Source organism: Emys orbicularis, chromosome 4 (assembly GCF_028017835.1).
Source record: "Emys orbicularis isolate rEmyOrb1 chromosome 4, rEmyOrb1.hap1, whole genome shotgun sequence".
Lineage (NCBI taxonomy): Eukaryota > Metazoa > Chordata > Testudines > Emydidae > Emys > Emys orbicularis.
The window spans coordinates 99,298,250-99,324,278 of record NC_088686.1 but is presented as its reverse complement, the minus strand read 5'-3'; the positions used below and the strand labels follow the sequence as shown (position 1 = coordinate 99,324,278).

At 41.5% G+C, this 26,029-nt stretch overlaps 1 protein-coding gene across 1 annotated transcript in view; it reads left to right on the top strand.

The window, feature by feature from the left end:
* Positions 1 to 2,314: 2,314 nt before the first annotated feature.
* Positions 2,315 to 26,029, top strand: part of USP47 (ubiquitin specific peptidase 47) — a 100,188-nt gene continuing 76,473 nt past the window's right edge. The window contains exons 1-3 of the mRNA XM_065402484.1: positions 2,315 to 2,435; positions 19,022 to 19,081; positions 25,646 to 25,849. Of these exons, the coding sequence (XP_065258556.1) occupies positions 2,397 to 2,435; positions 19,022 to 19,081; positions 25,646 to 25,849 (303 nt within the window). The 5' untranslated portion in view covers positions 2,315 to 2,396. The remainder of the gene's footprint in view (positions 2,436 to 19,021; positions 19,082 to 25,645; positions 25,850 to 26,029) is intronic.

Here is a 26,029-nt window from a genome sequence, read left to right as displayed (position 1 = left end):
CTATGAAAATATATAGGTTCCATATATTGTATTGTATTTCATTCTCACTACTGAGATACACACACAAAACCTTTTCTGTGTAAAAAACAAAAACAAAAAAACCTGTTTTTTGTATAAGTAAAAGTTAATTATAATTACTTTTCCTGTGTGTATTTTAGCAAATTTGAAGACTAATATTTTATTCGAATTGCATTTGCTCTTTGTACAAAAAAAGTTGCCATACAATTTTTTTGCCATACAATTTTTTTGGATAAAATCTCCAAATCAAAATGATCTTGCCAAACCGTTTAAGGTACTGTAACTGAATAAATAACCTATACTTCACTTGTGGTTTTACAGACATTGGTCCTGAATTTGCCAAGACTTACGCATGTGCTTAACTTTACACTTTGCATTTAGTCCCTTTGATTTCACAGAGATAGCTCCTGTGTATAAAGTTAAGCAAATGCATAAGGGTTTGTAGGATTAGGGCCTTGTTTGCTCTTCTCTCTCTTATTTTTAGGCTTGGAGGTATTAGATTTTTATCAGTAAATGTTGATTTCACCATACCCACACAAAGTGAGGAAAATATATTTCCATCTATAACAACTGAAAATTATAGAGATGCAAAAGTAAGAAAAATGCTGCTTGAGAACTCTGTTTTAAGGACGTAAGGATATTTACTTTATATATGCTGACAATTTGTATTTGAATGATTTACCTTTTGAATGTCAACATCTACAATAATTAGTCTGACATCCCCATAATTTTGCACAACTGTGAAAATTTAAATTGATCAAAATAGAATATGCTTAAAATAAACATTGATATTACTTACTGAAATGACATAAAAATCAAATTCTGCTAAGTCTACTTATTTTGGCTTTTATCCTACATTCAGGCTGTGAGTTCACAGCATCCAAATGTCACAAACCTGAATGATACCATAGAAAGATTTTTAAAAATGTATTTTTCTTTAAAATTTATAGCCCAGATCCTTCAAACACTTAAACGCGGGAATCATCCCATCAAAATTAGTGGAACTACTCACCTACAAAAAGTTATGCAAGTTTGCAAGCTCCTTCAACTCTTCAACATATCCCACTGCTACCATTTGCAGACAAAAGGTTCTGATCTTGTTTGCCTTGAGCACCTAAAATCACCATCAAAGTCAATGGAGTAGAAGTTGATGGAGTTTTCTGTGCACAAATAATTCAGGACTGGGCACCATCTCAAAAAATGATCCTAGATTAAAAAACAACCACCACCAACAGAAAAACAGAAAGTTCCTTCCTCACCAAGTGCAGAACTATTTTTAAAGACTGCTTAATGTTGAAGTGGCCAGTTTATATCTACCTTTCCAGGGGAGAATTAATTTCTTTTTAATGGTTGCTGTCAAGCGACTAAAAAAATTAATCACGATTTTTAAAAGTACATAGATGTAAAATACAAGTAGTAGCAGGTAGGATGACCAGGTAGCAAGTGTGAAAAATCGGGACGGGGGTGGGAGATAATAGGTGCCTATATAAGAAAAAGCCCCCAAAATTGGGACTGTCCCTATAAAATCATCATCTGGTCACCCTAGTAGCAAGTATCCTGCAAGCACTTATGCACACGCTCAATTTTAATGACACGCTGAGTTCTGTGAGACTATCCGTGCGCTTAAAAGGAAGCAAGTTCTTAAGGCTTTGCAGGGTGGGGACCCTGACGTGGCCTTTCGGGCAGTACTGTCGGTGCAGGAGTGTTTTGGGGCAGTGACACCCCCCAGAAAAGCACACGACATCTCTCATCTAAAGCGCTGGGGCCCGGAGGACGCCAGCCGCTGGCAACCCCCGCTGAGACCAGCAACGCGGGGCAGCTTCTCCCCGCCGCTGCCTTCCTCCCAGCTCGGGCCTTTTGCCTCTGAAAAACTTTCCACAATGACATCATCTGTTTGTGTAGAAAGTCGCCCCTCCAACGCCTGCCCGCGAGCCTGTCGCGTCAGGGACACGGGGACTCCCCGGCGCCCCACGCGGTTATTTTACAAAACACGCCGCTTTAAACCCCGGCCTGCCGGAAGGGGTGAGAGCGGGGCCCAGGGTTGGCTGGACGCCCTGGCCTATGACGGGGAGAACACGCAGGCAGGGGCTCGGCGGAGGCGGATGGGCTCGTGCCCGCCCCGCAGCCCGACTGCTCGGGCAGGCTGTGGCAGGGCTAGGGGGCGCGAGGCCGGCCTGTCTCGCGAGGCTTGTCGTCGGCCATTTTCCCATTGGCTGGCGCTGGCGGAGGGGGTGGGGACCGCGGCGCTGCCCTCGCGGGGCGGTGTGTGTGTTGGGGGGTGGGGGAGAATGAGCCGCTCGCGTCCCTCCGCCTCCTCCGGCCGCTGCTGACGACTCCTCGGCCCAGCCTGCTGCGGGCCCAGCGCCGCGCCACCGGCCATGGTGCCCAACGAGGAGAACCAGCTCGTCCCCAAAGAGGTGGGGCCCGTGCGGCGGGGTCGCTCGGCGTGTGTGGGGGAGGGTGGAGGCTCCTGCCAGGGAAGCCTCCGGCGGGGACGAAAGTGAGGGGGAGGTGCGCGGTGGGGGGTCGGGCCCGGGGAGGTGCAGCGGGGAGGCCCTGCTCCCGGTCGGGCCCGGGGTGTGTGTGTGGTGGGCGGTCGGGCCCGGGAAGGTGCGGCGGGGAGGCCCTGCTCCCGGATCGGGCCCGCGGGGGGGGGTGCGTTGGCCCCTCTTTTTGTGAGTAGCGGCAGGAAGGAAATCCCCGTCCAAGTGAGCCGGGAGTGCATGTGTGGGTCCCTATGAGGGGGACTGGGGTGTGGGGGTAGGGTTGGGTCTTTGCAGTGTAAGTGCAAGGCCCGTAAGGGGGAGGGAGGGTTGTGAAAGGCACCTGTCGGTGTCACTGCATGTGGCAAGTATCAGTGGGGTAGCCGTTGTATCCACAAAAACAATGAGGAGTCCGGTGGCACCTTAAAGACTAACAGATTTATTTGGGCATAAGGTTTCGTGGGTAAAAACCCAGTTCTTCACTGCATGTGTGTTTATGTGAAAGATGAGGGCCCCAATGTGTGTTGCTGTCTGCGAGAGCTTGGGGGGAGGCACTTGTAGCATGAATGTGGGGAGGCCCTGGTTTTTCTAAGGTTGAGGGGAGCGCCTATTTGTATGAGAGATCTGAGGGGGAGCTGCGTGTCTTGAGGTGTGTGTGAAGAAGGAAGAGGTGAAGCCTGAGTGGTGAGATCCCTTGTCTGACCCAGGGCTCACTTGTGGGAAGAGTGAGAGGTTAAAAGACGTCTGTGTGGTTCCAGGGAGCCTGGGGTGTTGGATGAGCAGGTGGGAGAAGCGCCATGCCTATGTGAAGTTATCTGGGGACCCTTAGTTGGGATGTAGGAAGAGAAATTGTCCATATGACACCTGGGAGGAGAGCAGGCCCCTGTCAGTGTTGTTTGAAGGAGCTGGGTTAGTGGGAGGGCACCAGGGAGGGATTCAATCTGAGAGTTTTGAGGAGGGGAAAGCCCTCTGAGTGAAGAAGGGGTGGAGACAGGAGGGAAGGCCTCTCTCTATGCGGTTTGGAGAGGCTAGGCCCACGTGTGGAGTTTGGGGAGGGAAAGGTATACCCTTCCCTGTGTGGTTCTTTGAGGGTGATGGAAAAGGGTAGGAATGTTTGTGGTGGGCTGGGGGTGTAATAAGAGAATTGATTTGGCAACCGATTGTGTTCCTGTTTGCAGGAAAAGGCTGCTGTCTCTCTCCAGCAATGGGGAGGGAGGGAGAAGGTCTGCCCCTTATCCCTAGTCTCTTACAAACAGCAAAGTGGAGGAGAACTGAGCCCCCCTGTCCTTTTGTGCTGATGCTTCTCATGTAAATCACATATGTCCAAAAATACTGCTCAGGATTGAGAGAGATGTAGTATAGGTTTTAAGTGATGGACAAAGTGATCATAATGATCTGTTAAGGCAATTAATAATATACAAGGTTTTCAGCAAATTCTTTTGAGAACTGTGGGGATCTGACAGGATAGGCTCAGTTAATTTTTAAAATGATTTTACATTCCAATTAAATTGTTCTAACTCTTATTGTTACTTTGTCCTCCCACCCGAATTTGCTTATTTTCTCCATCTGTTCTGTCTTGTTATATATCTAGATTGTAAGCTCTTTGGGGCAAGGCTTGTCTTCTTATTACTGGTTTGTACAATGCTTGGCATTTTGAGACCGTGATTCCTGCGAACTACTATAGTACAAATAATCCTGAATTTTATAGAAATGTAAGCTATGAGAGAGTGTTGGGGGCACTACTGTATAATTGAAGGAAATACGGTAATGGAAAGGTGTACTTTGGAGGCAAATATGTCTGAAACTTAAAAATAAAATATTTGGTTTAAAAACAAATAAACAAAAACACCACCACAAGGCAGGAGGGGATATAGCCAGTATAGGTGGATGAAAACTAGGAAATAAAGGAGACTGACAGAAAAAGCCTGTGGCACTTGTGGTGGGTAACTGGAATAGATAGGGATGATTAACAGAAGAATCTAGCTATGGCCGTTCCTTTAGTTTTTTAGTTTTTATTCCTGTTTAGTTTTTTTTAGTCTGTGCGTGTGTATCACACACACACACACACATCTACCTGTTGGGTTTAAAATGTATTCAGAATATGTGTGCTTCAGATGTGTATTTTTAATTGTCTGCTCAATTTAAGACTTTTTCCCTTTGGTATGAAAGAAGTAAAGGGAACAGATAGAGGAAGGTAACTGTTTTAAAAGAATTAATGATGTGATGTCCTGTAAAGTTGTCATGGATTTGGATATCTTAAAGAAAACTTCATGACATTTGTAAATGATGTATGTTGATAGTCCCCTTGTAAATTACAGAATTGGTTGTGATTCTTCTCAGATTCTCTTCTAAGTTACACCTCACTACTTTTTGCAAGTAAACACAGTGGAAAACCACTGTGACTGATGTAAACATTGACAGTTTACTCTGTAATGAAGTAAACTGTTCTGTGATTTTTTGTAAACTGAATTCAGTTTTCTTTATAATGCAAATATGAGACACACAAAATAGTTGTTTTGATGAGAGAGAGAGAAACAGATTGAGGGGTGTCTTAAAACCCTTCAAGAGCCCTACTTCTGTTACAAATAACACAGACAATATTGGCATTTTCTGTTGTACTTTTCTAACTTTACAGTGTGCCCTTTGCTTGAATTAGGGTGCATGGAAGATTAATAAATCTCTTACTGCAGCATTCACGAGCTACACCTGTTGGATTCAATAATAGTCTCATAAAGGGAACACTATTTTGAGAGAGGTGTGGGTGAACTGTGTCCTCCGGGGTCCCAGTTGAAACTCAGAAGATCTGTCCCTTGGTTTCTTCAGTTTTCCTTGATTTTGCTGTGCGACTCCTGCATTATTGTACTTCCACAAGTAGAAGATGGTGTGAGCCTTTTTGGAGTTTCAGTTCTGCTGCTTATTAGGTGAAGAAGGAGTCACTGTTTTCTTACCACCTCCCAAAGGGCTGAGTGACACTTTTTTTTGCAGCACATGCTGCCTGCCTCTGGAAATTAGAGTGGGATTTGAACCAGGGTCTCTTGAAAGACGATACAGAACCATGTTGTTTTACTTAATACCGCTTTTGTTTGCTTGGGACAAAAATGGCAAGATGACATTTAAAATGTCAGTTTCCTTGACTAGTTGGCTGAAGGTGAGGATGTAAAAGTCCTAAATGGTATGGGTCACAGCTACAAGATTGGAGACCGCCTCTTTCCTCATGTGATACCATGGTAGTTGAGGTGGTCTGGGGTGTTTGAATTATAACTGATTCTTGCTTTAAGTGGGAAGCGGTTAATGGCAATGTATTTTCAGTTAAGGGTCCTCAATTCTGGAATGCCTTTTTTCCTTCTGGCTTGACAGAAACTGAGTTTACCTTCCAAGGCACACTATACAATGGTTATTGGTTTTCAGAGGCTTTTGTGTAGGGAACGTGGGTTTGATGTTTGTATGTGTGGGAGAATTTAGTCCCTGTGGGCTCAGAGGGCTTTATTAATGTTAATCCTATCTGAATTTGACTATTTTATAAATCTGTTTTACTTTTGTGTAGGGCATCTGATAGGTACAACTTACTTATCTAAAATAAATGTGATTTAAGGTTTTGCTTTTATCTGCCTCTTCTTGCTTTACTATCTACTAGCTATTTGCAGTGCTGGTACTGGGCTTTGGGTTCAGGATCTCCTTTAGCTAAAAAGTATGCTAAGGAATTCTAACTACCCCAAAGCAGTGCTTATAGAAGCTGTGGTGTTTTTTAATTGAGCTTTTTATGTTCTTCCAAGTTCTAAATTATCTCCATGAGTTAATAGTTTGAGGACCAAATTTAGTTGTTGAATGGGCTGACTGTTAAACACTGTTTTGTTCCAGCTGTTAAGGGGTGAGTGATACAGTCTATATCCCAGGAAACTGGAAGCTACTTACTCTGTACACTGTATGAGTCAATGGTTATGTGCAAGTCTAGCTGCATATAGAAACACATGTTACTGTGCTGTAAACAAGCTACTTATAGCTTTTTGATATTGATCACATAAAATTTAGTGAGGGTTCAGTGATATACCATTAACTTTGGGACTTCTTATAGAGTTGTAGTTGCCACATTGTGATCTATGGAGCAGTTTGCCCAGGGAGTTGTTTGGTTATATGATGTTGGTTGCTTATTTTTCACCTGCTAAATTGCAATTAAAATGCATTATTACATCCTAATGTTTCTTTCCCACGTAAGCAATTTCTGTAGCTGCTACAGGGTGTCATTTAATTTACAGTTTGTGGGGGAGGAGGGAGAATATGTGGAAACTTCAACTTGAACTGTCCAAAGTACACTTTATACTGACAAGTGTAATGTACTTTATACTTGCTGTCATTAAATCAATGGTGGGAGTGTGTGAGACTGTGCTGCTTTACAACCATCTGAAGTGAATCCTCCCAGTCCAAACCTGGATTAAATGCAATATTTCCATCTTGTAGATGAGCCTGTGCTTCAAGGTGGAACAGATATTGGTAGATAGATGGCTTCTCTGCACTGCAAAGGGCATGTATGAGCTATTATAGCTCCCCCACTGTAGTGGCATTGGAGGCACTGTGACTGAACGTGTGGGACTTTCAATGTCCCTGTTGGTGGTGATTCTTTTGGGACAGTTGGAAGATTTCATGGCCACTTGAGGTGGACGCTAGTTCAGCTCATAAAGCTGGCCACACTCTTGATTCAGTTGTTGGATTGAAATAGGAGATGGGGCAAGGGCTGGTAATGCAAATTGCTGGCAATGGCAATTGAGATATTGTGAAGGTGTAACATCCTTCTGTTGTCTTGTTTCAGGAAAGCTGCTGATTGTATTCTTTTATAATTGTACTTTTAGTTATTTTAAAGGTTCCAGAATAGAGGATTTTGAAATTACTTGGAAATGGAAATAAATTCATGGAAGAGCTCTTTTTCTGGGTTCTTTCTATTAGGCTTGTCTGAACGTTGAATTGTTAGTTTCTACATAGCGAACACAATTTTTTCAGTTTTTTTTAAATGTTCATTTCTATTGTCCCTTGAGCAAACAAATGACATTCTTGGTGGGGAGGTCACCCTAATGTCTGATCTGTTCTTGAGAAAATTACCCATCTGGATAAATAGGATTTCTGTAACTATGTATATGTTAAAACCAACAGTGCTTTATCAAGTTCAATGTGCACATGAGATCATAAGCATTTTTGCAATATTTTTAAAGAGGAAATAATTAAAATTTAGTTAATGTTGCTTCTGTAAAATCTTACAATTTTATTCCCTCCTCCATTTCTGTTGTGTTCTAATCCAGAATGCTAACATGTATAGGTGTGACAAAAAAGTAGTGAAACTTACTACCCCATTGTTAAAGTGGGTGATCAGATGTCCAGCTAAAAACAAAACAAGTTAGGCTGTTTTTGCTACTAGACACTGTTAGCTCCTTCATTATAACAGCTATAAGAGTTTTCCATGACAGTGATCTGAGCAATATTATGTTGTGTAGCCCAGTGGACTGGAGTGAGACTCTAGACCTGCCACTGGCCTGTTGGGTGACCTTTGGTAAGTTACTTCCTCTGTTTCCCTAACTATAAAATGGACATAATGATACTGATCTCCTTTGTTAAAGTGTTTTGAGACCTATTGAGGAAAAGTGCTACATAAGAGCTAGATAATTATTTATTTGCCACTGAAACTAGGCCTCTCCACAGTACCAATTTTACACTATTAATTTTCTTTACATGGTGTATATTGGGTGTCACAATTCCTAGCAAGTGCCCCTTTGTGGCCACCTGCTAGGATTGATGTGAGGGAAATCCAAACCTCTGTCCTATGGATTCCCAAGGGTGTTTTAAGATGGTGGAGCCTAAATGGGGTCAAGCCATTGCCCCAATCTCAGCATCCCTAGGCACACACTCAGGGCTCAGATCCCTTGTCTGGCACCCACTTTCCAAGTGTTGGAAACTGCTGTGCATTTGCCTAGCCCCTCTGGGTGCAAGCACTGCCCCTTCAGACTCCCCAGGTCTTAAACACACCTCTCTCCTGGAACTCTACCCCAAAAGATGTGAAACTTTCAGTTTACAGTTTAACTACCTCTGAGATGTGAAGCAGTTGACAAGACGCACGTTTTGTTCAGACTATCACCTTTATGCTCTTTAGTTAACAGATTATGTACAGGAGAGTACAAATCATACTAAACAATAGAACATCCTAAACACAATGTGTCTCACTAGCTCACCCTTCCTTTAGGAGTCCTTTGGTGGGGGGGGGGATCTATATTTGTTCTGTCAGAAAGGCGGGGTCCCTGCCTCCTTGCCTACCCTGCTCCTGAACAGCCTCACTCATCTTAGTCTGGTGCAAAATGGTTCTCCTGCCACTTTCCCCGTGAGTCTATTTATAGACTCCTGCTGAGGTCTCCTCCTTCTTTTGTTCTGCCTTTTGGTAATTTTCCATTACATCCAAGCCCACCTACTCTCAGGCAAGAGGAGAAAGTGTTTTCTCCCATACAGAGCAAACATATTGTCCCAAGGTGTTTTACTCTGAATATATGATAATTGAGTCTGATTGCTCAGCACTGACAGAGACATGACACAATCTGGCTAGCTCATGGGGGACTCGTATACATATAGGCTTTCCATGCACAGTAATTTCATGATATAGTTTTATAAAATCATCCAAAATTCAGAAGTGGTACAGAAAAAACCACCAATACATCACATTTCTCCCCCTTTTAAAAAAAATAGAGTAGGGATATATAATAGGTACCCTAGCTATGTTCTGGAATCCCACTTCTAGGCAGAGCATCTGCTTTACTGCTTATTAACTTGAACTTCATAGATTGTTAGTAAACTATTCCAATTATCATATCAAAATACAGTTTAATGACATTATAGGTAAGTTACCACGTTTACATCCCTTAAAGGAGAGGTTAGATGTGTCTTCTTCCCCAGTCTCCCTCAGGTTTAGTTACATTTCAGCAGACCACCCTGAAACCATAGAGTAAGGGGCACCATTCCCCATCCTTAACAGTTACACTCCCCCCAGAAGTTGCTTCACATCCACTTGAGGCTTTTCCTATTCTCTGCCATGTATCATGAATTTGGCAGCACTCTTAACTACCCACTGTCTCCCTCATTCCAGGGGAGCTCTGACACACACCACCTTTGGCTGTGCCTCATGTTCCCTTTCTCTGCAGAGTCTTGAATCCTAGCCCCTGTTAGCTGCGTCTCTGTTTCCTTACTCACAGTGGAGTTCTGGCCCCCCGCATCTCCTCACTGTACTGGTGTCCTTGCTGTACTGGTGTCTCACCACTCCCAGCAGCATTCTTGGTTACTCAGCACTGACTCATTTTCCCCACTGATGGTAGGCAGTAATCTTGCTCCCTCGGCCTTGGCAGCCTGGGACTGCCTGATGGTCTGTGAAGATGTAAAGGACCCTGAGCCAGGGAGGAAAAGGAATTCTGCTTACCTTGACTTACTATGTGGGGAACAAAAGGCCATCCCAGCAGAGTGTGTGTGTGGGCGGGCGTTAATACTCCTCCCTTAGAGAAGCTGAGGTTAGGCCACTGGAGTCCCTGGGCCCTGAACTCCAAGAGGGTGGGGCAGAAAAAGGAATTTGGCTGTGTGGGAAGGATTGAAGAATTTCCCTTGCTTGACTCCTCTGCTGTTTAAAAGCAGTCAGAGATGCCTCACAGGGAAGCAGCCCTACCCTATTTCTCCCTTTTGCTCTGAAGAATTGGTGCTTGTAATATTTCCAGGATGTGTGGGGAAGCTCAACCCATTATGGGGGCAGGCAGTCCCTTGAAGGAGAAAGGTAAACCATACATATTTCCTAGAAACTGGAGTGGGAGGACCAGGTCTCAGGTTTACACCCAAAGGTTTTGGGGGTAAGAAGGAGCATGTGAGAGCTCAGCCCCATAGTTTCCAAAGCTGTTCCACTTTGGATAAATAATGAGAGTGATTGGAGTAAGGAGACTGGACCCACCTCCCATGTAAGTGTCCTAACCACCAGGCTATACACGCATTTTCAGTCTGTCTCTCAGGCCCAATGACTATTTATGTGTACAAAGTGGGAATGTTTATAAAAAAAAATCATTTAAACAGATCTATATCCCCTTCCCCCAAAAGCTTGTTCTGCTGATAGAATTTATTTGCATTATTAACATAAGGTCAAATCTCTTTCTCAAATAGTCCTTCCTTTGGCCTTAAGGAGATTTGTTTTTTGTAAAGACTACTTATCTGAGCCTAGGGATAGCACAATTAAGACCTTTGTTTCTTCAAGGCTTGACTCTAATCTTTTTTTCAATAATTTAGAATCAGTATGCTACTGGCTTTAGAAAACTTACGTATAGATACAGACTCCAGGCCCCTTTTACATTCTGAAATAGATCACTATTCTATAGAAAATTAAATCTAAGGTTGCTGTGTCATCAAAAGTTAAATGTTTGGGCCATCCTGTTCATGTTTTTTATCAGTTGTTAAAATGTCCCAAATTCTAAGAAACCAGCTTGAAATTCCTGGTGCAGATGTCTCCAGGCTTAATCAAATGCATAATGTTTATCAACAAGTGAATTACTAATTTAACGGGGTTTTTTTTTAACAAAGAGCTTAAAAAAAGGTCGTCTTTTTGTCGCTCTTCTGAGAATTTTCTTATTAAACCTATCTGAATGTGTGGCTTAAAATTAAAATATTGCAGGTGTAACAAAATGAGTGACTTTTTTCAACTGTCAACTACAGTAACAGATTGAAGAAAAAATATTTTCTTTAGTTACTTTTTGCGTATTTTAACTACATTTAATATATAGCTACTTTCACTGCTATCCCATTTGAATGGGTGGTCTTGCATAGCAACAGGAGAAAAAATAATTTTTAAACATAGGAAGAATTATGGTAAAATAAAATAAAAAAAAAATTGGTAGGGGTCTACCTGAAACTACATTAAAATTATTTATCTGACTAAGAGTAAAATTTTCAAAACACTTAAGTGAGTTAGGCACTTAAGTCACTTTGAAAAAGTGCTACAAGTTACTTAAGTGCTTTGGAAAATTTTGCCCATGATCTCAGAATGACGGGCCTGTTAAAAAACTTAGGACTGGTAGATGTGCAATAGTTCATCCTAGTTAGGGGTTCCTTTGATTAATTGTAATTGCACATCCTGAACATGTGGGGGGAGGGATAGCTCAGTGGTTTGAGCATTGGCCTGCTAAACCCAGGGTTGTGAGTTCAATCCTTGAGAGGGCCATTTAAGGGTCTGGGGATTGGCCCTGCTTTGAGCAGGGGGTTGGACTAGATGACCTCCTGAGCTCCCTTCCAACCCTGATATTCTAGGATTCTATAACATCCAAACACCACCTCTGTGTCACTGGTTGAGTCACCGCTTGTCAACAGGAGCCCTCGGCAGAGGGAGAAGGTTTATGCTGTATGCATGTGTACATTTAGCATTTATTTATTTTTTGTGTCACTTAGAAATGTGTTTCAAAGCAGCGGCTTTGTTAAATAGCATGATAGGTTAAAAACAAAACCTGGGGGGATTCTGTACTAGCTAAAAGTGGCTAGATAGCTAGAAGTGGTTTGGGTTTTGTGTGTATGTGATTTTTTGTTGCAGTGAGATTTTTTTTTTTTTTTTTAGAGAACAGTGACAAAACTAAATCTAATTAAAATGAAAGATGAAATAGCAACTGCATTATCAAAAAATATTTTAAAAATTTCCTGGTCTATAATCCAGAACTATTTTAGTAATACTCTGTAGAATATCAAAGTATTTCCCCATAAAAGTTCTTTCTTAAAAATATCATTTGTGCAGGATTTTCACTTCTGGGTACCAGGATTTAAGGGTATTTTGCCTTCTAAGGATTGTAGTAGCAGGAGCACAAGCCACATCTTCTGCGATGATTGTGCACTATCCCTAAGCTTAACTGCTGCTGTTTGAACATTCCAGTCAGTACCTTCTTGACTGCTGTCATCAGTGAACCTCCATGCAGGAACAGCACAACTGCAGCTGGCTACTCTAGCTTGTTTTAACCTATGCTGGCAGGGCAGGACAATCTTTTATTTGTAGCTTTCCCTGCCTTCTAGTCAGGTCTGTTTTCTTTTTTGTGGCTGCTAGAGCAGAAACACTGATGAATTGCCAGCCTCCATGGACCTTGGAGAAAATTTGGTTCCATGGTCAGTCTTCACGTATTTGTATTTTTTGGTCAGTGATTCAACACACTATTGCTTCATCATCTGTCTCAGGGCCTCTATTCCTATTAATTTCCAAGTTTCTTGATTTGCATAGTTTTCATGCTTTCTTCCCCCCGATCCCAAATGTCTGTTTCCTGACTCTTCAGGAGGAAGAGAGACTACTCAGCTTTGAGCAATGTCAGCATGGCAGAAAGATGATAATGGATGAGCATGTTCACTGCATCTGTAGCTGGAAGATGGGCACACGGTGTGAGGGTGATATCTTATGTGTAGGCAACACCATAAGTGCAGTTACATCAGGGAAATGTTTCAATTTCCACGTTGAGGCAAGCTAAGTCTTTTATATTTTAGTGCAGCCTCATGCCAAATGAGAAATCTGTGAATTATAAGGCTGTCACCTTTGATCACTGAATGCTAGGACACTCTGGTGCTGCCCACATTGGCACAGACCCAACTTCCCTCTAGGCCAGTGGGGTACCTTCATCACTGAAGTATTTTTGGTTGTATCCTTCCAGCACCCCTTTTGACTTCAGCTGAGCTGATGAGGCATTGTTTCCTTGTAAGAAGCATCGAGGGTGAGCCTGCTACTGGCAAAGTAATCACATCAGTCTCACCACTCTACATTCAGGACAATGAGACTGATCTTGGGAGACTTTGTGGTAGTGTATATGTTCACAGACCTTGCCATGTCCATCTTAGTCATCTCAGAGGCTGCAGTGTTGTCTTTGCTTCAGGCCCTGTTTTGAAACCTACTGGTGCTGTCTATACAGTTGGAGTGTTTTGCCCCAAGATCAAAACCTGTGCTCTGGCACTTTGCTTGGTTGGCCTTTGAGGCCAAATGTGGTACTATGGCTTTCAGAGGGTACCCATTTGTGAATGTACCAGGGCCAAAATCAGGAGACCTCTAGGTCAGGAATCTTCATTCAATATAGTTTCTGTGCACTTGAACTCTGTTTTTCTGTTGTCGAGCAATGGTGTGGCAAACCCCTTACATAACTGCCTCTGCCTTTAACGTGGTCAAGAAAGTATACCCTTCTGAGGATGCCTGTCTGTCTCGCACCTCCAATATGGTGATCAAGGCAGTAATAACAAAAGGAAAGTCTGGGCAAACAGTCTTTTGTTCCAGAACCCCAAAGTATTTATGCCATGATTTATTTGGATTAAGGGTACTATTTTGCAGCAGCAGCCCTTCAGTTTGTGGAGTAATAGGTTTTCATGGACGAAGAATCACTCAAACTCTTCTTTTGAGACCCTTTCCAAGGATAAATACTAAAAAAAAAAAAAGTGCATGATGATGTGGACATGTCGTGCAAACAGGTCCCTTTATTTGTCCCACCCAAAAATACCTTGCTTGAGTGTTAAAATAAAAAACTAATTTCAACTGGGTTCATTTGACATCTTTCAACTAGTCATGAAATAAAGACACAAGTCTCTGCAACCTCTTGTCATCAGATTCATGGGGAGCTTGATGCTTTCAAAATCTGGATTAAAAAGGCCCACATTAATATTAATAGAGTCCTGACAAAACTTACAAAAATGCCTTTTTAGCCAGGTCATATTGCTGGTGGAAATGACCAGCTCATAAAGAGTGACAGAAGTTGAAGCTCCCCTGTGACTGATCCACCTAATACTAAGTATGACAAGGATAAGGTGGTGCTATGGTCTCATATCTGAGATTCTTATCCAGTACAGTGACAGTTAATAAGCCTGCTATCTATGTTCTCACCTGGGTATGCATGTGGGTGTGGAAAGGCCTTTCTCTGGCTTAAAAGGTCTTTGAAATGTTAGTTGGAGGAGACTAGAACTCTTTAAGTCTATCCATATCTTTGTTTCATTTGAAGACAATTTGCTGTGTAGGGTAATCACTAAAAGAGCCATGTTTAAGTGAGCCACTTCTGATGAGTGGTGTTGGCGGCTCACTCCTCTGCTATTACTCTTGCCTGTAAGGGCCATAAAACCTTAAGGGCTTAGATATTGCCACCTGTTTTCTGCTAAGTTGCTCAGACCAGAAATGAGAATTCTGCAAGATATCTTAAGAGAAACAGAATAACAATTTAAGTAATTTCTTCCTTGTTGCATGATTTGGCAATGACTACTGTTCTTACAGGTCTGCTTTGAAAATAATAGCTTTGGATTTCCTTCATTGTGGTTGAGCAGTTTCACTTTTTCCCACTTCTGGTGCTTATGTACTAGCATGTGGCTGTAATGTTTTGAGTTGCAAATATGTGGGAATGTTTACATTACGTTTTTTATTTCCGTTTTTTTAAATAGACTTATTAGGCTTTTGGAAAACATTTAAAATATTTAATATGACCTAGGGGCTCAATTCTGCATACTCACATATGCAAAATTGCTGTTAACTTCACTTGGGTTGTTGTTTGAGATTCTGATTACAGTATTGAACAATGAATCACTGAAATTGCCCTTCAAAATTACTTGGAAAAGTAGTTGGGAAAGACTTTTGTTGCATTACAGAGTAAACATGAAATAATTTTTACAAAATGATATATGCTGTACTGAGGATTAGAGCATTAAGATAAATTTTAGATAAAACAAATTGTAAGACCTGTTTGTTATACTCTAAAAGAGCATTCTTCAAGTTTATATTTGAAAATGCCTTTTTTCATACAGTAAAAACTGTCTGTGGATTGGAAACTTTCATTTTGTAGCTTTATCAGATGATCCTTTTAAGCTAGTTTTGGCATTACTTTGTAATCTGGTCTCCAAATATGCTGCTGTTCACCTACATACTGCTCTTCTCCCCATTACCAAACTTCTCCAGTGCCGGCATGAATACATGCTCTTTGTTTATATTTACTTTTAGAAATCAGAGGTCATCAAGTCCAGCCCCCTGCACTGAGGTGGGACCAAGTAAACCTCATCATCCCACATTGGTATTTGTCCAGCCTGTTCTTAAAAACCTCCAACAATTTTGCTGAATGAATTTAGTGCCCTAAAAACTTCTATTTTATTTTATTGAGACTATTAAAGAGCTTCAATACTTGCTGTTTTAATTTTATTTTAATTATGGAGTATTTTGTAGAAGATAAGTACACAGTACGTTAAAGGTGTCTGGTTTAACTCTGTTTATACTTTGGCTTAAAAAAAGAAAAAAAAATGTATTCCACTCAGGTGTGCGCACACAGCGCACCAAAGCTGGAGAAATTTGCCTCGCAATACCTGTAGGAGTGACGCTCACACCATTTGCCTCATAGCCCCTCCGCTGGCTAGCTAAGGGCAGCAACATCCTGTCTGCCTCAGTTCCTTCTCACTGCCTGCTGCTACAGTTGCAGCACTCTTAATAGTGTTTCTTCACACTGCCCCTTTTTTCTGTCCTTGAGAACGTCTTGTAAATAGTTTAGTTAGTTGTTTATTAGTAGTATCTTAGGTTGGTTAGTTAGGTTATTTAGTTGTAGTTTCCTGGTGGAATTCCTTCACCAGGATTTAAACATCGCACCACAAACATATACGATAGGCAATTGTGAATAATGATACCCACACATGTTTGTGCTTGTGAGAGGGGCATATTAAGGACAGATGCTCCTTCTGTAAGAAAAGGACACTGCTGGCAAGGGATTTGAGACTCAAGCAGCACCGATGGAGCAAGCTATGAGGCCTATATCGTCACCAAAGATGCTACAAGTTCCTCAGCCACCGTTGAAGCCACAGCATGCTGATGTTCCTTGGCAGGACTCAGAGCCTGCCTTTAACAGGCGGGGAGATCATTTCCCTTCCTTGAATCCCACCAAGAAAAAGGGCCCATAAATTGGACCATAGCCACTCCAGATCTTGAAGAGCGCTGTCGTCCTCCATGTTAATCTCTGCTGACCGGCACTGTGGCTCCTTGGGTACTTGTGAGAGAGCTGGGCCATTGACCCATTCCCTAGTACCAAGACAATATCGCAAGGCTGTACCGTCGACTCCAGCACCATGCATGAATCTGTTACCAATGACTTCGGTACCAATGCTGACCACGTCCCTAGCCTACTGGGCAATGTCAGACCTATTATCCCTCTCGATCCCAGATTCTCCAATCACACAGGAACACTTAGCAGTCATGACTTTTTCAGTAGTTACGGCACCGACACCGTCCTCGGTATTGCTGTTGAGCCTGGCTACCCTAATGAGACTAGTGCCAGAACTGGTGGTGACCTCAGAACTGGGATCTCTTTCAGGGTTGCTACTGAGTGAGAACGTGTTGCCCTGGGCAACCCTTAGTGCATCAACTTCTCTACCAACCTTGAGCCGATGCAGTCAACATATTGGATATTAGATGAGGCTGGACTGTGGTTGGCTCTGCCAGAAATTACCCCCTTCCATTGCTTCTGGATGACTTTGGGGGTTCATCTGGGTTGAGTTTGAGATCTTCATTCACTTTCCCTTCATCCCCTAGATGCTGGTCTACGGTTTGATCCGGATATATGTCTGTTACCAATCCTGGTACTGATCACACAGTAGATATGGGGGCTCTCGGCCCACTACTTATTGGCCACTGATGCCATAGGATGCTCCCCATTCCTTTAGGTCCCGATCTTCAACCTACTCTAGGGTATCCATGCTGCATAGTCAGCTGGAGGATGCTACCTCTGAGCAGGTACAGCCTGACGTAATTGGACAGGGTACAGTACTGAACCAAGAGCAGCCAGCTACTCTTCATCCTCCTTGTCACTGGATGATGCCATGGCACCAGACGTTTTCTTTCCAGCACCGGGGGATTTCTGGGCACATCAAGATCTTCTTAGAAAGTTGACCTCAGTGTTGGGTATCCAGGCTGAATTTGTGCAGGAAAACATGCACAAATTAGTGGGCATTCTCCAGTCCTCATGCTGGGGAGAGTAGCTCTCCTGTTGTACTTTACAAAACATATTATGTAACCCATTAAGTGTTAGTGAGGTGTAACTTTATAATTTCTAAAATACAGGTAAATAAGTTTAGGACTCTTCATGTACAGTACAGTCTTATCTTTTTAAATGTTAGTTTAGAATTGATACTGGGATATCAAAGATAGCTTTTTCTCTCAGATGCAGAATAGAATGCATGCAGTTTAATTCATAGTCATGCAGTATTTGAAAAATATAAACCTTCGACTGCTAGGAAATAGCTGTATAATATATCCCAAATCAGTGCAGTTAAGAAAGTGTGTGGTATTAAGACTGAGTGACTTTAATCACAGAAATGTATTGTATTTAGGAAATATGAGGAATTTTTTAAAGTTTGACTGTCTACTTCAACAGCAGTCCATCTCTAAGTAGTGTAGTTAATACCATGATCTGGAACATAAGACCTAAGTGGCAGTTTTCCATGTCTCCGTTGTATCAAGAAAAGGGGTCAGTTTCTCAATAACAACGAAGTACTGTATATACTCGTTCATTAGCCCGTTCATTTATAAGCCGACTCCCCAAGATGGATAAGTAAAAATAGCAAAAACTGTATGACCCTTTTGTAAGCCGACCCTATATTTCAGGGGTTGGAAAACTTTGTCAGGGTAAGCTGCTGGCTGGTCCGGACGTTTTGTTTACCTGGAGCATCTGCAGGCATGGAGCCCCTCAGCTCCCTGTGGCCACGGTTCGCTGTTCCCAGCCAGTGGGAGCTGCGGGACTTAAGGAATTAGTTCGCTGTTAAAACTGAAACATTTTACCAAAAAAAGACTTAAACTAGCAGCAGCATCTTAGGTTTATAATATACATTTATCAAAAAACTTGTCATCTATTTATTCAACTACTTATGCTATGTTTTCGAATCTTGTAGTATACAATATCTTTTCTTGCACAAGTTGTGGTTAAGATTTTTGCCAACCAGTTCACATTAACTGAAATTACTGCTAAAGAAAATATTCTAATCTGATATGAACCCATGTTTAATTGACTAATTTAATAATATATAAATGGAGTAATAAACTCTGAATTAAAAGCCTATATTCTGATCTGGTTACTTAAACCAGTCGAGCAAAGTTATCAGTGTCACTATATGAGATAAATACTTATTGTAAAAAGGCAAAATAACAAGTAAAATTACATTAATTTAAATTTATTTACAGAGGTGGATTATTTTAAACTGATATTTTTGCGCTCATTAATTTTTTTACTTTGTATAAATAGCATATCATCACTTATCAACATTTTCTGAATCCTATTTATTCTTTTAGTCTAGGAAGTTACACACCTTAAATGTAGAACCAAATTCTCTAGCAGAGTTTGCCCTGTAAATTACAGTTGATTTGGAAGATTTAATTTTTTTAAATAAACTTTAAAAAAAGATGTGATAAGAAGCTGATATCCACTTTGCATACAGAATAAACGCTCTGCAAACAAAACATCCATACTTTTTTAAAGCATTATGATTTGTTATTAATTTTGTTTTTATAGGATATGTTTTGGAGTTGCAGACAAAGTCTCTTTGATGAAATGAAGAAGAAATTTTCACAGGTGACAACTGAAGTCAACTATTTAGAGTGATAACCAAGATGCATCATAACAGCATGATACTCTAGCTTTTGATTAACATGAGCATGAATTACTTAAATTCTTTGCATGTTTTATGGATTTAAAAAAAACTCATTACATGCAGTCCTAACAATAGAAGCTTTGATATATTTAGTTCCACTGTTTAATTATATATGGTCCCTTATGAGCATCTAGCTCCTTTTTTTTTGTTTTTTTGTTTTTACCACCACAAAGAAGAGCATGGCTCTGATAGTTTGAAACAGTTTAATTGGATCGTTTAATTGTTGATTAAAATTTAAAAGCATGGGTTGTAAACACTGACTCAATCACATAGGATCCTATATCTAACACAATAAATTAGAGACTTGTGGCTCCGTATGCTTTATAACTTGTCCACAAACTTGAAGAACTATGCTGTTTGCTCAACCCAGCCGTCTAAAAGCTTACAGCATAAAGTAATAAGTACTTGTCATGAAGTGAATAGAATTTATTTTTATGCACCCTCAAACACCAATTTGGGATTGATGTGTTGTACTCTGTACTCCCTGAGCCACCAGTAGTGCCCTCTGATCAGGTCCTCTGCAAGAGAACCAACCGTGCTTTGCTAGTTGCTACTTTCAGTCTTCCAATGAACCAAGTGTGATGCCTCAGAGATAGATAGTGCGGAAAGGGGGAAGTTGTGGGTTGGAGAATGGCCAAGAGACTGTCCTGCGGGTTATTGTGGGGGGGCACAGATGGGAGCGACAAGAAGAAGACTCTCAGCTGGTGAACTGTAAAGTGGAATTAGTAGCTCTACTCCTGACACTCTGCCTGTGATTGGTGATCACTTTTAACCATGTGTTGCAACACATCCAAAGACGCTAGCACAGAAATTATTGAAGCTCAGTCTGTTAGCCTACATTTTTCTAGCCATTTAACAGTTAATACCACCAGCTGGATCTTCAGCTTTTCCTACAAGCGGGAGTTAATTGGATTACAGTGTATGCTCCCTGTCCTATTCCATGAAGTTAGAACTCATAAATGTAAGCCGGGCTGCTTGTAGAACATCAGCTAAGGCCAAGGAAGTCAGGGAGATGAGCCACTGAAGCAGGCTGCAAGCCTGCTCTCTTCCCTGGCGCACAGTGAGAGAAAGTTCTGTAACTGGCCGCTTGGACATTGTGGCAGTCAAGGCTCAGAGTGTGGTGCTGAGTGCTTAGAGAACATAGTGGATAAAACCCATCCTAAAAACAATCATGACTGAAAATCATTAAATCTGAAGTCATTGTTTTCAACTATGAACCTTGGGGGGAGGAGGAGGAATGGACGGTGAGGGTTTTTTTTCATGGGATTAGAATAAATCAGTGCTGCTATACAGTTTGGTCCCATGGTGCTCCATGGTACATGCTAGCCTGTCACTAACCCTTAGGGATTACAGCTAGGCAAATGAAGCCACGTGATCCCTTCTGCATCAAACCACACTGAGCCTACCAGTTAGATGAATGTGGACCAGCTGATGCAGTGGATGAAGTGAAGAAAGCTGTATCTCAGAGTAGCATAAATCAGTTGGAGCAGGATTGTTCTCCAGAATAGCAATTCTATTCTATGTGCTGTTCTCCTGATATTGCTTTATCTCCCACAATCTGTGAAAAACTGGTATTCTGTTGAACTCCTTTACTCTTTCTGTTGTGTGTAGTTTACATTCCAGCACAGTTGCAGTCTGCTTTCTCCTCCTCGGAGAGTTCAGTCCATAAGACTGGCTTTCTCCAGAAAGGATGAAATGATTGCAGATTTGCTGGAAAATATACCTTCTACCTGTGAAGAGCATGCTTTCCTGTGAAGTATTCTGCATTGAAGAATGCATCCAGCATGCCTACAGACTATGGGAAGCTTGATTTCTAATCTGAGAAAATTCACAATGGAAAGTGAGCCCACTTAATGTAGAAGTATTGCTTACTCTTTTCACTTTCTCTCATATTGCTTTATTTAGATGATTTAGATAATTTAGATAGATGCCTCAAACATTTATTTGGAGAAGGCTACAAAAATCACTTCAGCATTTAAGGTCTCCAGTATCCATATTGGCATTGTGTGTTTTCAGGTACTCTGGCTGTTGCTACAAGCCTCCATCCTTCATATAAGGCTCAGTGGTATAGACCCTCTTTACAGAGAGTACAACTGTGATATACTACTTCAGTTGCTTGCGTGTCTCTCACTTTCATGTATTACAATGCCGTTTGTGTGGAAATAGAATTATCTATCAGGTCTTGCCTGTAGCTCTCCATCTGGCAGGAAAGGACCGTTTTCTAGGAGATGATTTTAAGTCCTAGGTTACAATTTCAGCCTGAGTATGATTCTTGTTTACCTGCAAGTCTTCATCCACCAAAGATTGGCAATATCGCAGCATGAACCTGTTTGCCTTTGAGACCGATGTGCTTGTTCTGTAGTGTGCAGACATCTGGGCTTCTTGGCATGAATTTGCAAGAGGCAAGATCTTGTGCTTTCCACTTTACAAATTCAGAAGACTGGTTACTTTGGAGATTCTTATCCTCTCTACACACTCCTGACTCTAGTATGGTCTGTATTTTAAATATGATTTGTTCCTTAGTACTCTGGAAGTCCAAAACCTAGAAATAATTTTTGAGGGGGTTAATTTTAGTGTGTTTCAGTGAATCTTTGGCTTTCCACTTCTTATGCAGTAACTGTTATTGAAACACAACATTGGAAAATGTCCTTTCCTTTGTACTTTGGGGCCTTTGTGACCCCCTTCTCCATTTAGTTTTCTTGCTCTTCTCTAGTTCAAGATAGTTTGTTTTTTTCTCCTGTTTTATCAGAGATAAAATGGTGCTTAGAGCCATATGTACTAGTAGCTTTTTTAGCCAAGATGATTTACTCAGGCAACTAACAGAAGTTACTAGATCACAGGCCCTGGTTCTCTTGGGGGACTTCAATCACCCCGATATCTGCTGGGAGAGCAATACAGCAGTGCACAGACAATCCAGGAAGTTTTTGGAAAGTGTAGGGACAATTTTCTGGTGCAAGTGCTGGAGGAACCAACTAGGGGCAGAGCTCTACTTGACTTGCTGCTCACAAAGAATTAGTAGGGGAAGCAAAAGTGGATGGGAACCTGGGAGGCAGTGACCATGAGATGGTCGAGTTCAGGATCTTGACACAAGGAAGAAAGGAGAGCAGCAGAATACGGACCCTGGACTTCAGAAAAGCAGACTTTGACTCCCTCAGGGAACTAATAGGCAGGATCCCCTGGGAGAATAACATGAGGGGGAAAGGAGTCCAGGAAAGCTGGCTTTATTTTAAAGAATCTTTATTGAGGTTGTAGGAACAAACCACCCTGATGTGTAGAAAGAATAGTAAATATGGCAGGCGACCAGCTTGGCTTAACAGTGAAATCCCTGCTGATCTTAAACACAAAAAAGAAGCTTACAAGAAGTGGAAGCTTGGACAAATGACCAGGGAGGAGTATAAAAATATTGCTCAGGCATGCAGGAGTGAAATCAGGAAGGCCAAATCACACTTGGAGTTGCAGCTAGCAAGGGATGTTAAGAGTAACAAGAAGGGTTTCTACAGATACGTTAGCAACAAGAAGAAAGTCAGGGAAAGTGTGGGCCCCTTACTGAATGAGGGAGGCAACCTAGTGACAAAGGATGTGGAAAAAGCTAATGTACTCAATGCTTTTTTGCCTCTGTCTTCACGAACAAGGTCAGCTCCTAGACTACTGCACTGGGCAGCACAGTATGGGGAGGAGGTGACCAACCCTCTGTGGAGAAAGAAGTGGTTCAGGACTATTTAGAAAAGCTGGACAAGCGCAAGTCCATGGGGCCGGATGCACTGCATCTGAGGGTGCTAAAGGAGTTGGCAGATGTGATTGCAGAGCCATTGGCCGTTATCTTTGAAAACTCATGGTGATCGGGGGAGGTCCCGGATGACTGGAAAAAGGCTAATGTAGTGCCCATCTTTAAAAAAGGGAAGAAGGAGGATCCGGGGAACTACAGGCCAGTCAGCCTCACCTCAGTCCCTGAAAAAATCATGGACCAGGTCCTCAAGGAATCAATTTTGAAGCACTTTGAGGAGAGGAAATGGATCAGGAACAGTCAGCATGGATTCACCAAGGGCAAGTCGTGACTGACTAACCTAATTGCCTTCTATAATGAGATAACTGGCTCTGTGGATGAGGGGAAAACAGTGGATGTGTTATTCCTTGACTTTAGCAAAGCTTTTGATATGGTCTCCCACATTATTTTTGCCAGCAAGTTAAAGAAGTATGGGCTGGATGAATGGACAATAAGGTGGATAGAAAGCTGGCTAGATCGTCGGGCTCAACGGGTAGTGATCAATGGCTCCATGTCTAGTTGGCAGCCGGTATCAAGCGGAGTGCCCCAATGGTTGGTCCTGGGACCAGTTTTGTTCAATATCTTCATTAATGATCTGGAGGATGGCGTGGATTGTACCCTCAGTAAGGTTGCAGGTGACACTAAACTGGGAGGAGTGGTAAATATGCTGGAGGGTAGGGATAGGATACAGAGGGACCTAGACAAATTAGAGGATTGGTCAAAAGAAATATGAGGTTCAACAAGGACAAGTGCAGAGTCCTGCACTTAGGACGGAAGAATCCAATGCGCTGCTACAGACTAGGGATCGAGTGGCTAGGCAGCAGTTCTGCAGAAAAGGACCTGAAGGTTACAGTGGACGGGAAGCTGGATACAAATCAACAGTGTCCCCTTGTTGCCAAGAAGGCTAACGGCATTCTGGGCTGTATAAGTAGGGGCATTGCTAGCAGATCAAGGGACGTGATCATTCCCCTCTATTCGACATTGGTGAGGCCACATCTGGAGTACTGTGTCCAGTTTTGAGCTCCACACTACAAGAAGGATTTGGAAAAATTGGCGAGAGTCCAGCGGAGTGCAACAAAAATGATTAGGGGGCTAGAGCACATGACTTATGAGGAGAGGCTGAGGGTACTGGGATTATTTAGTCTGCAAAAGAGAAGAATGAGGGGGGATTTGATAGCTGCTTTCAACTACCTGAAAGGGGGTTCCAAAGAGGATGGATCTAGGTTGTTCTCAATGGTGGCAGATGGCAGAACAAGGAGTAATGGTCTCAAGTTGCAGTGGGGGAGGTTTAGGTTGGATATTAGGGGAAAAAATTTCAATAGGTGGGTGGTGAAGCACTGGAATGGGTTACCTAGGGAGGTGGTGGAATCTCCTTCCTTGGAGGTTTTTAAGGTCAGGCTTGACAAAGCCCTGGCTGGGATGATTTAGTTGGGGATTGGTCGTGCTTTGAGCAGGGGGTTGGACTAGATGACCTCCTGAGGTCCCTTCCAACCCTGATATTCTATGATTCATTCCAAGTCATTCAGCAAATAATGCCTGTCCGAACTCATTTTACAGTGAGTTTTGCAAAAGATTGATTCTCTTGAAGGTTCAGAAGTTTTAAAGCCAGCTCTCAAGATTGTTGTAGGTTGCAGATCTTCTGTTTTACTGTCTTAAGAACCAATAAGGTGGTGAGCCTCTTGTCTCATGGCTAGAACTTCGGATGGCTCTCTTAGGCAATTATTTCTCTACCCTCTGACTTCCCAAAAACAAACAAACAAACAAAAAGTTTTCATTCTCTGTTAACAGGATTTCTGCTATATAGATTCCCTAAAGCAAGTTTAGTACTATAAGAAAGAAATAAAGCAGAATTGTGAAGCCAATTATGTGGATCATTTACTACTAAACCATTAAGTGTGTGTGTGTGTGTGTGTGTGTGTATATTATATTTAAAAATGAAAGAGCAAGACAGTTGCAGATACAGGTTTGTCTATGATGAGAGTCCCAATTTTTCTCTTATTTCATTTTAATAATAAAAAAAAGTCAGAATGTGTTTTGTAAATTGCAGAACTTAATTATGCAGGGACAAATAGACCTGAACTAAAACCTTGCTAACTTTCGTTTTGCTACTGAATACTTCTGATAAACCTTTGCTGAAAAATGTATGTAAATTAGTAGAACTGTTGAGTTCTCATATTCCTTTGTTATTTTTACAAAACATACTATGTAAAATTACAATGCTGTGATATTAGTAAGGCTAAACCTAAACTACACCGATTAAATGAACAAAGTACACTTGATCCAGTATCCTTGCTTTTATTGTTTGCTTTCTAATTGTAAAGTTCAGTAATTTTTCTTCTTAAACATACCTAGTTTCTAGTACTTTAGAACTCTGATTTTTGTTTGTGTTTCTGATGACTGATGTCTAAAATATGTAAAAACATACATGCATAACTGTGAAAAGACTAGTTAGGATATCTTTAGGAGTTTCTAGCACATAAAAGCTCTACCATAATTTAGCTAGCATGAGAATTGAAATTACAGAAGAACCTTAGCTAGCACATGCCATGGCATTTAACATTGACTTTATACTTTCCATGCTTCTAAAATAAAAATTTTAGATTTAAATTTGCAAAATGTATTTGTTGTAGTTGGAGTGTTGTTACTTTACAGATATAGGAATTGTTTTTTTAAAAAAACTCTCCTTTTAACCTAATGAATAAGTTGCCTGCTCTGATTTCAGATAGAAAGTGCTGCTGATGAACCCAGAGTGCTGTGTGTAATACAAGATACTACCAATTCTAAGACTGTGAATGAACGTATCACTTTAAACCTGCCAGCTTCCACTCCATTGAGAAGGCTGTTTGAGGATGTGGCCTCCAAAGTGGGCTATGTTAATGGAACTTTTGATTTAGTTTGGGGAAATGGAATCAATGTTGCGGATATGGTAATGGCAAAAATTTATATATTTATTTATTTATTTTTAAGGAAAAAAATTAGGTGATAAAATGAACCTTTGTAAAAGTTTTTGTAGAACAGTACTTGCATAATGTTTTCAGTATTGTACAATGTTTTCAAATCTTCCCCTTGCATCTAGTTCCTATAGTGACCTAAGACCTGGGAAAAT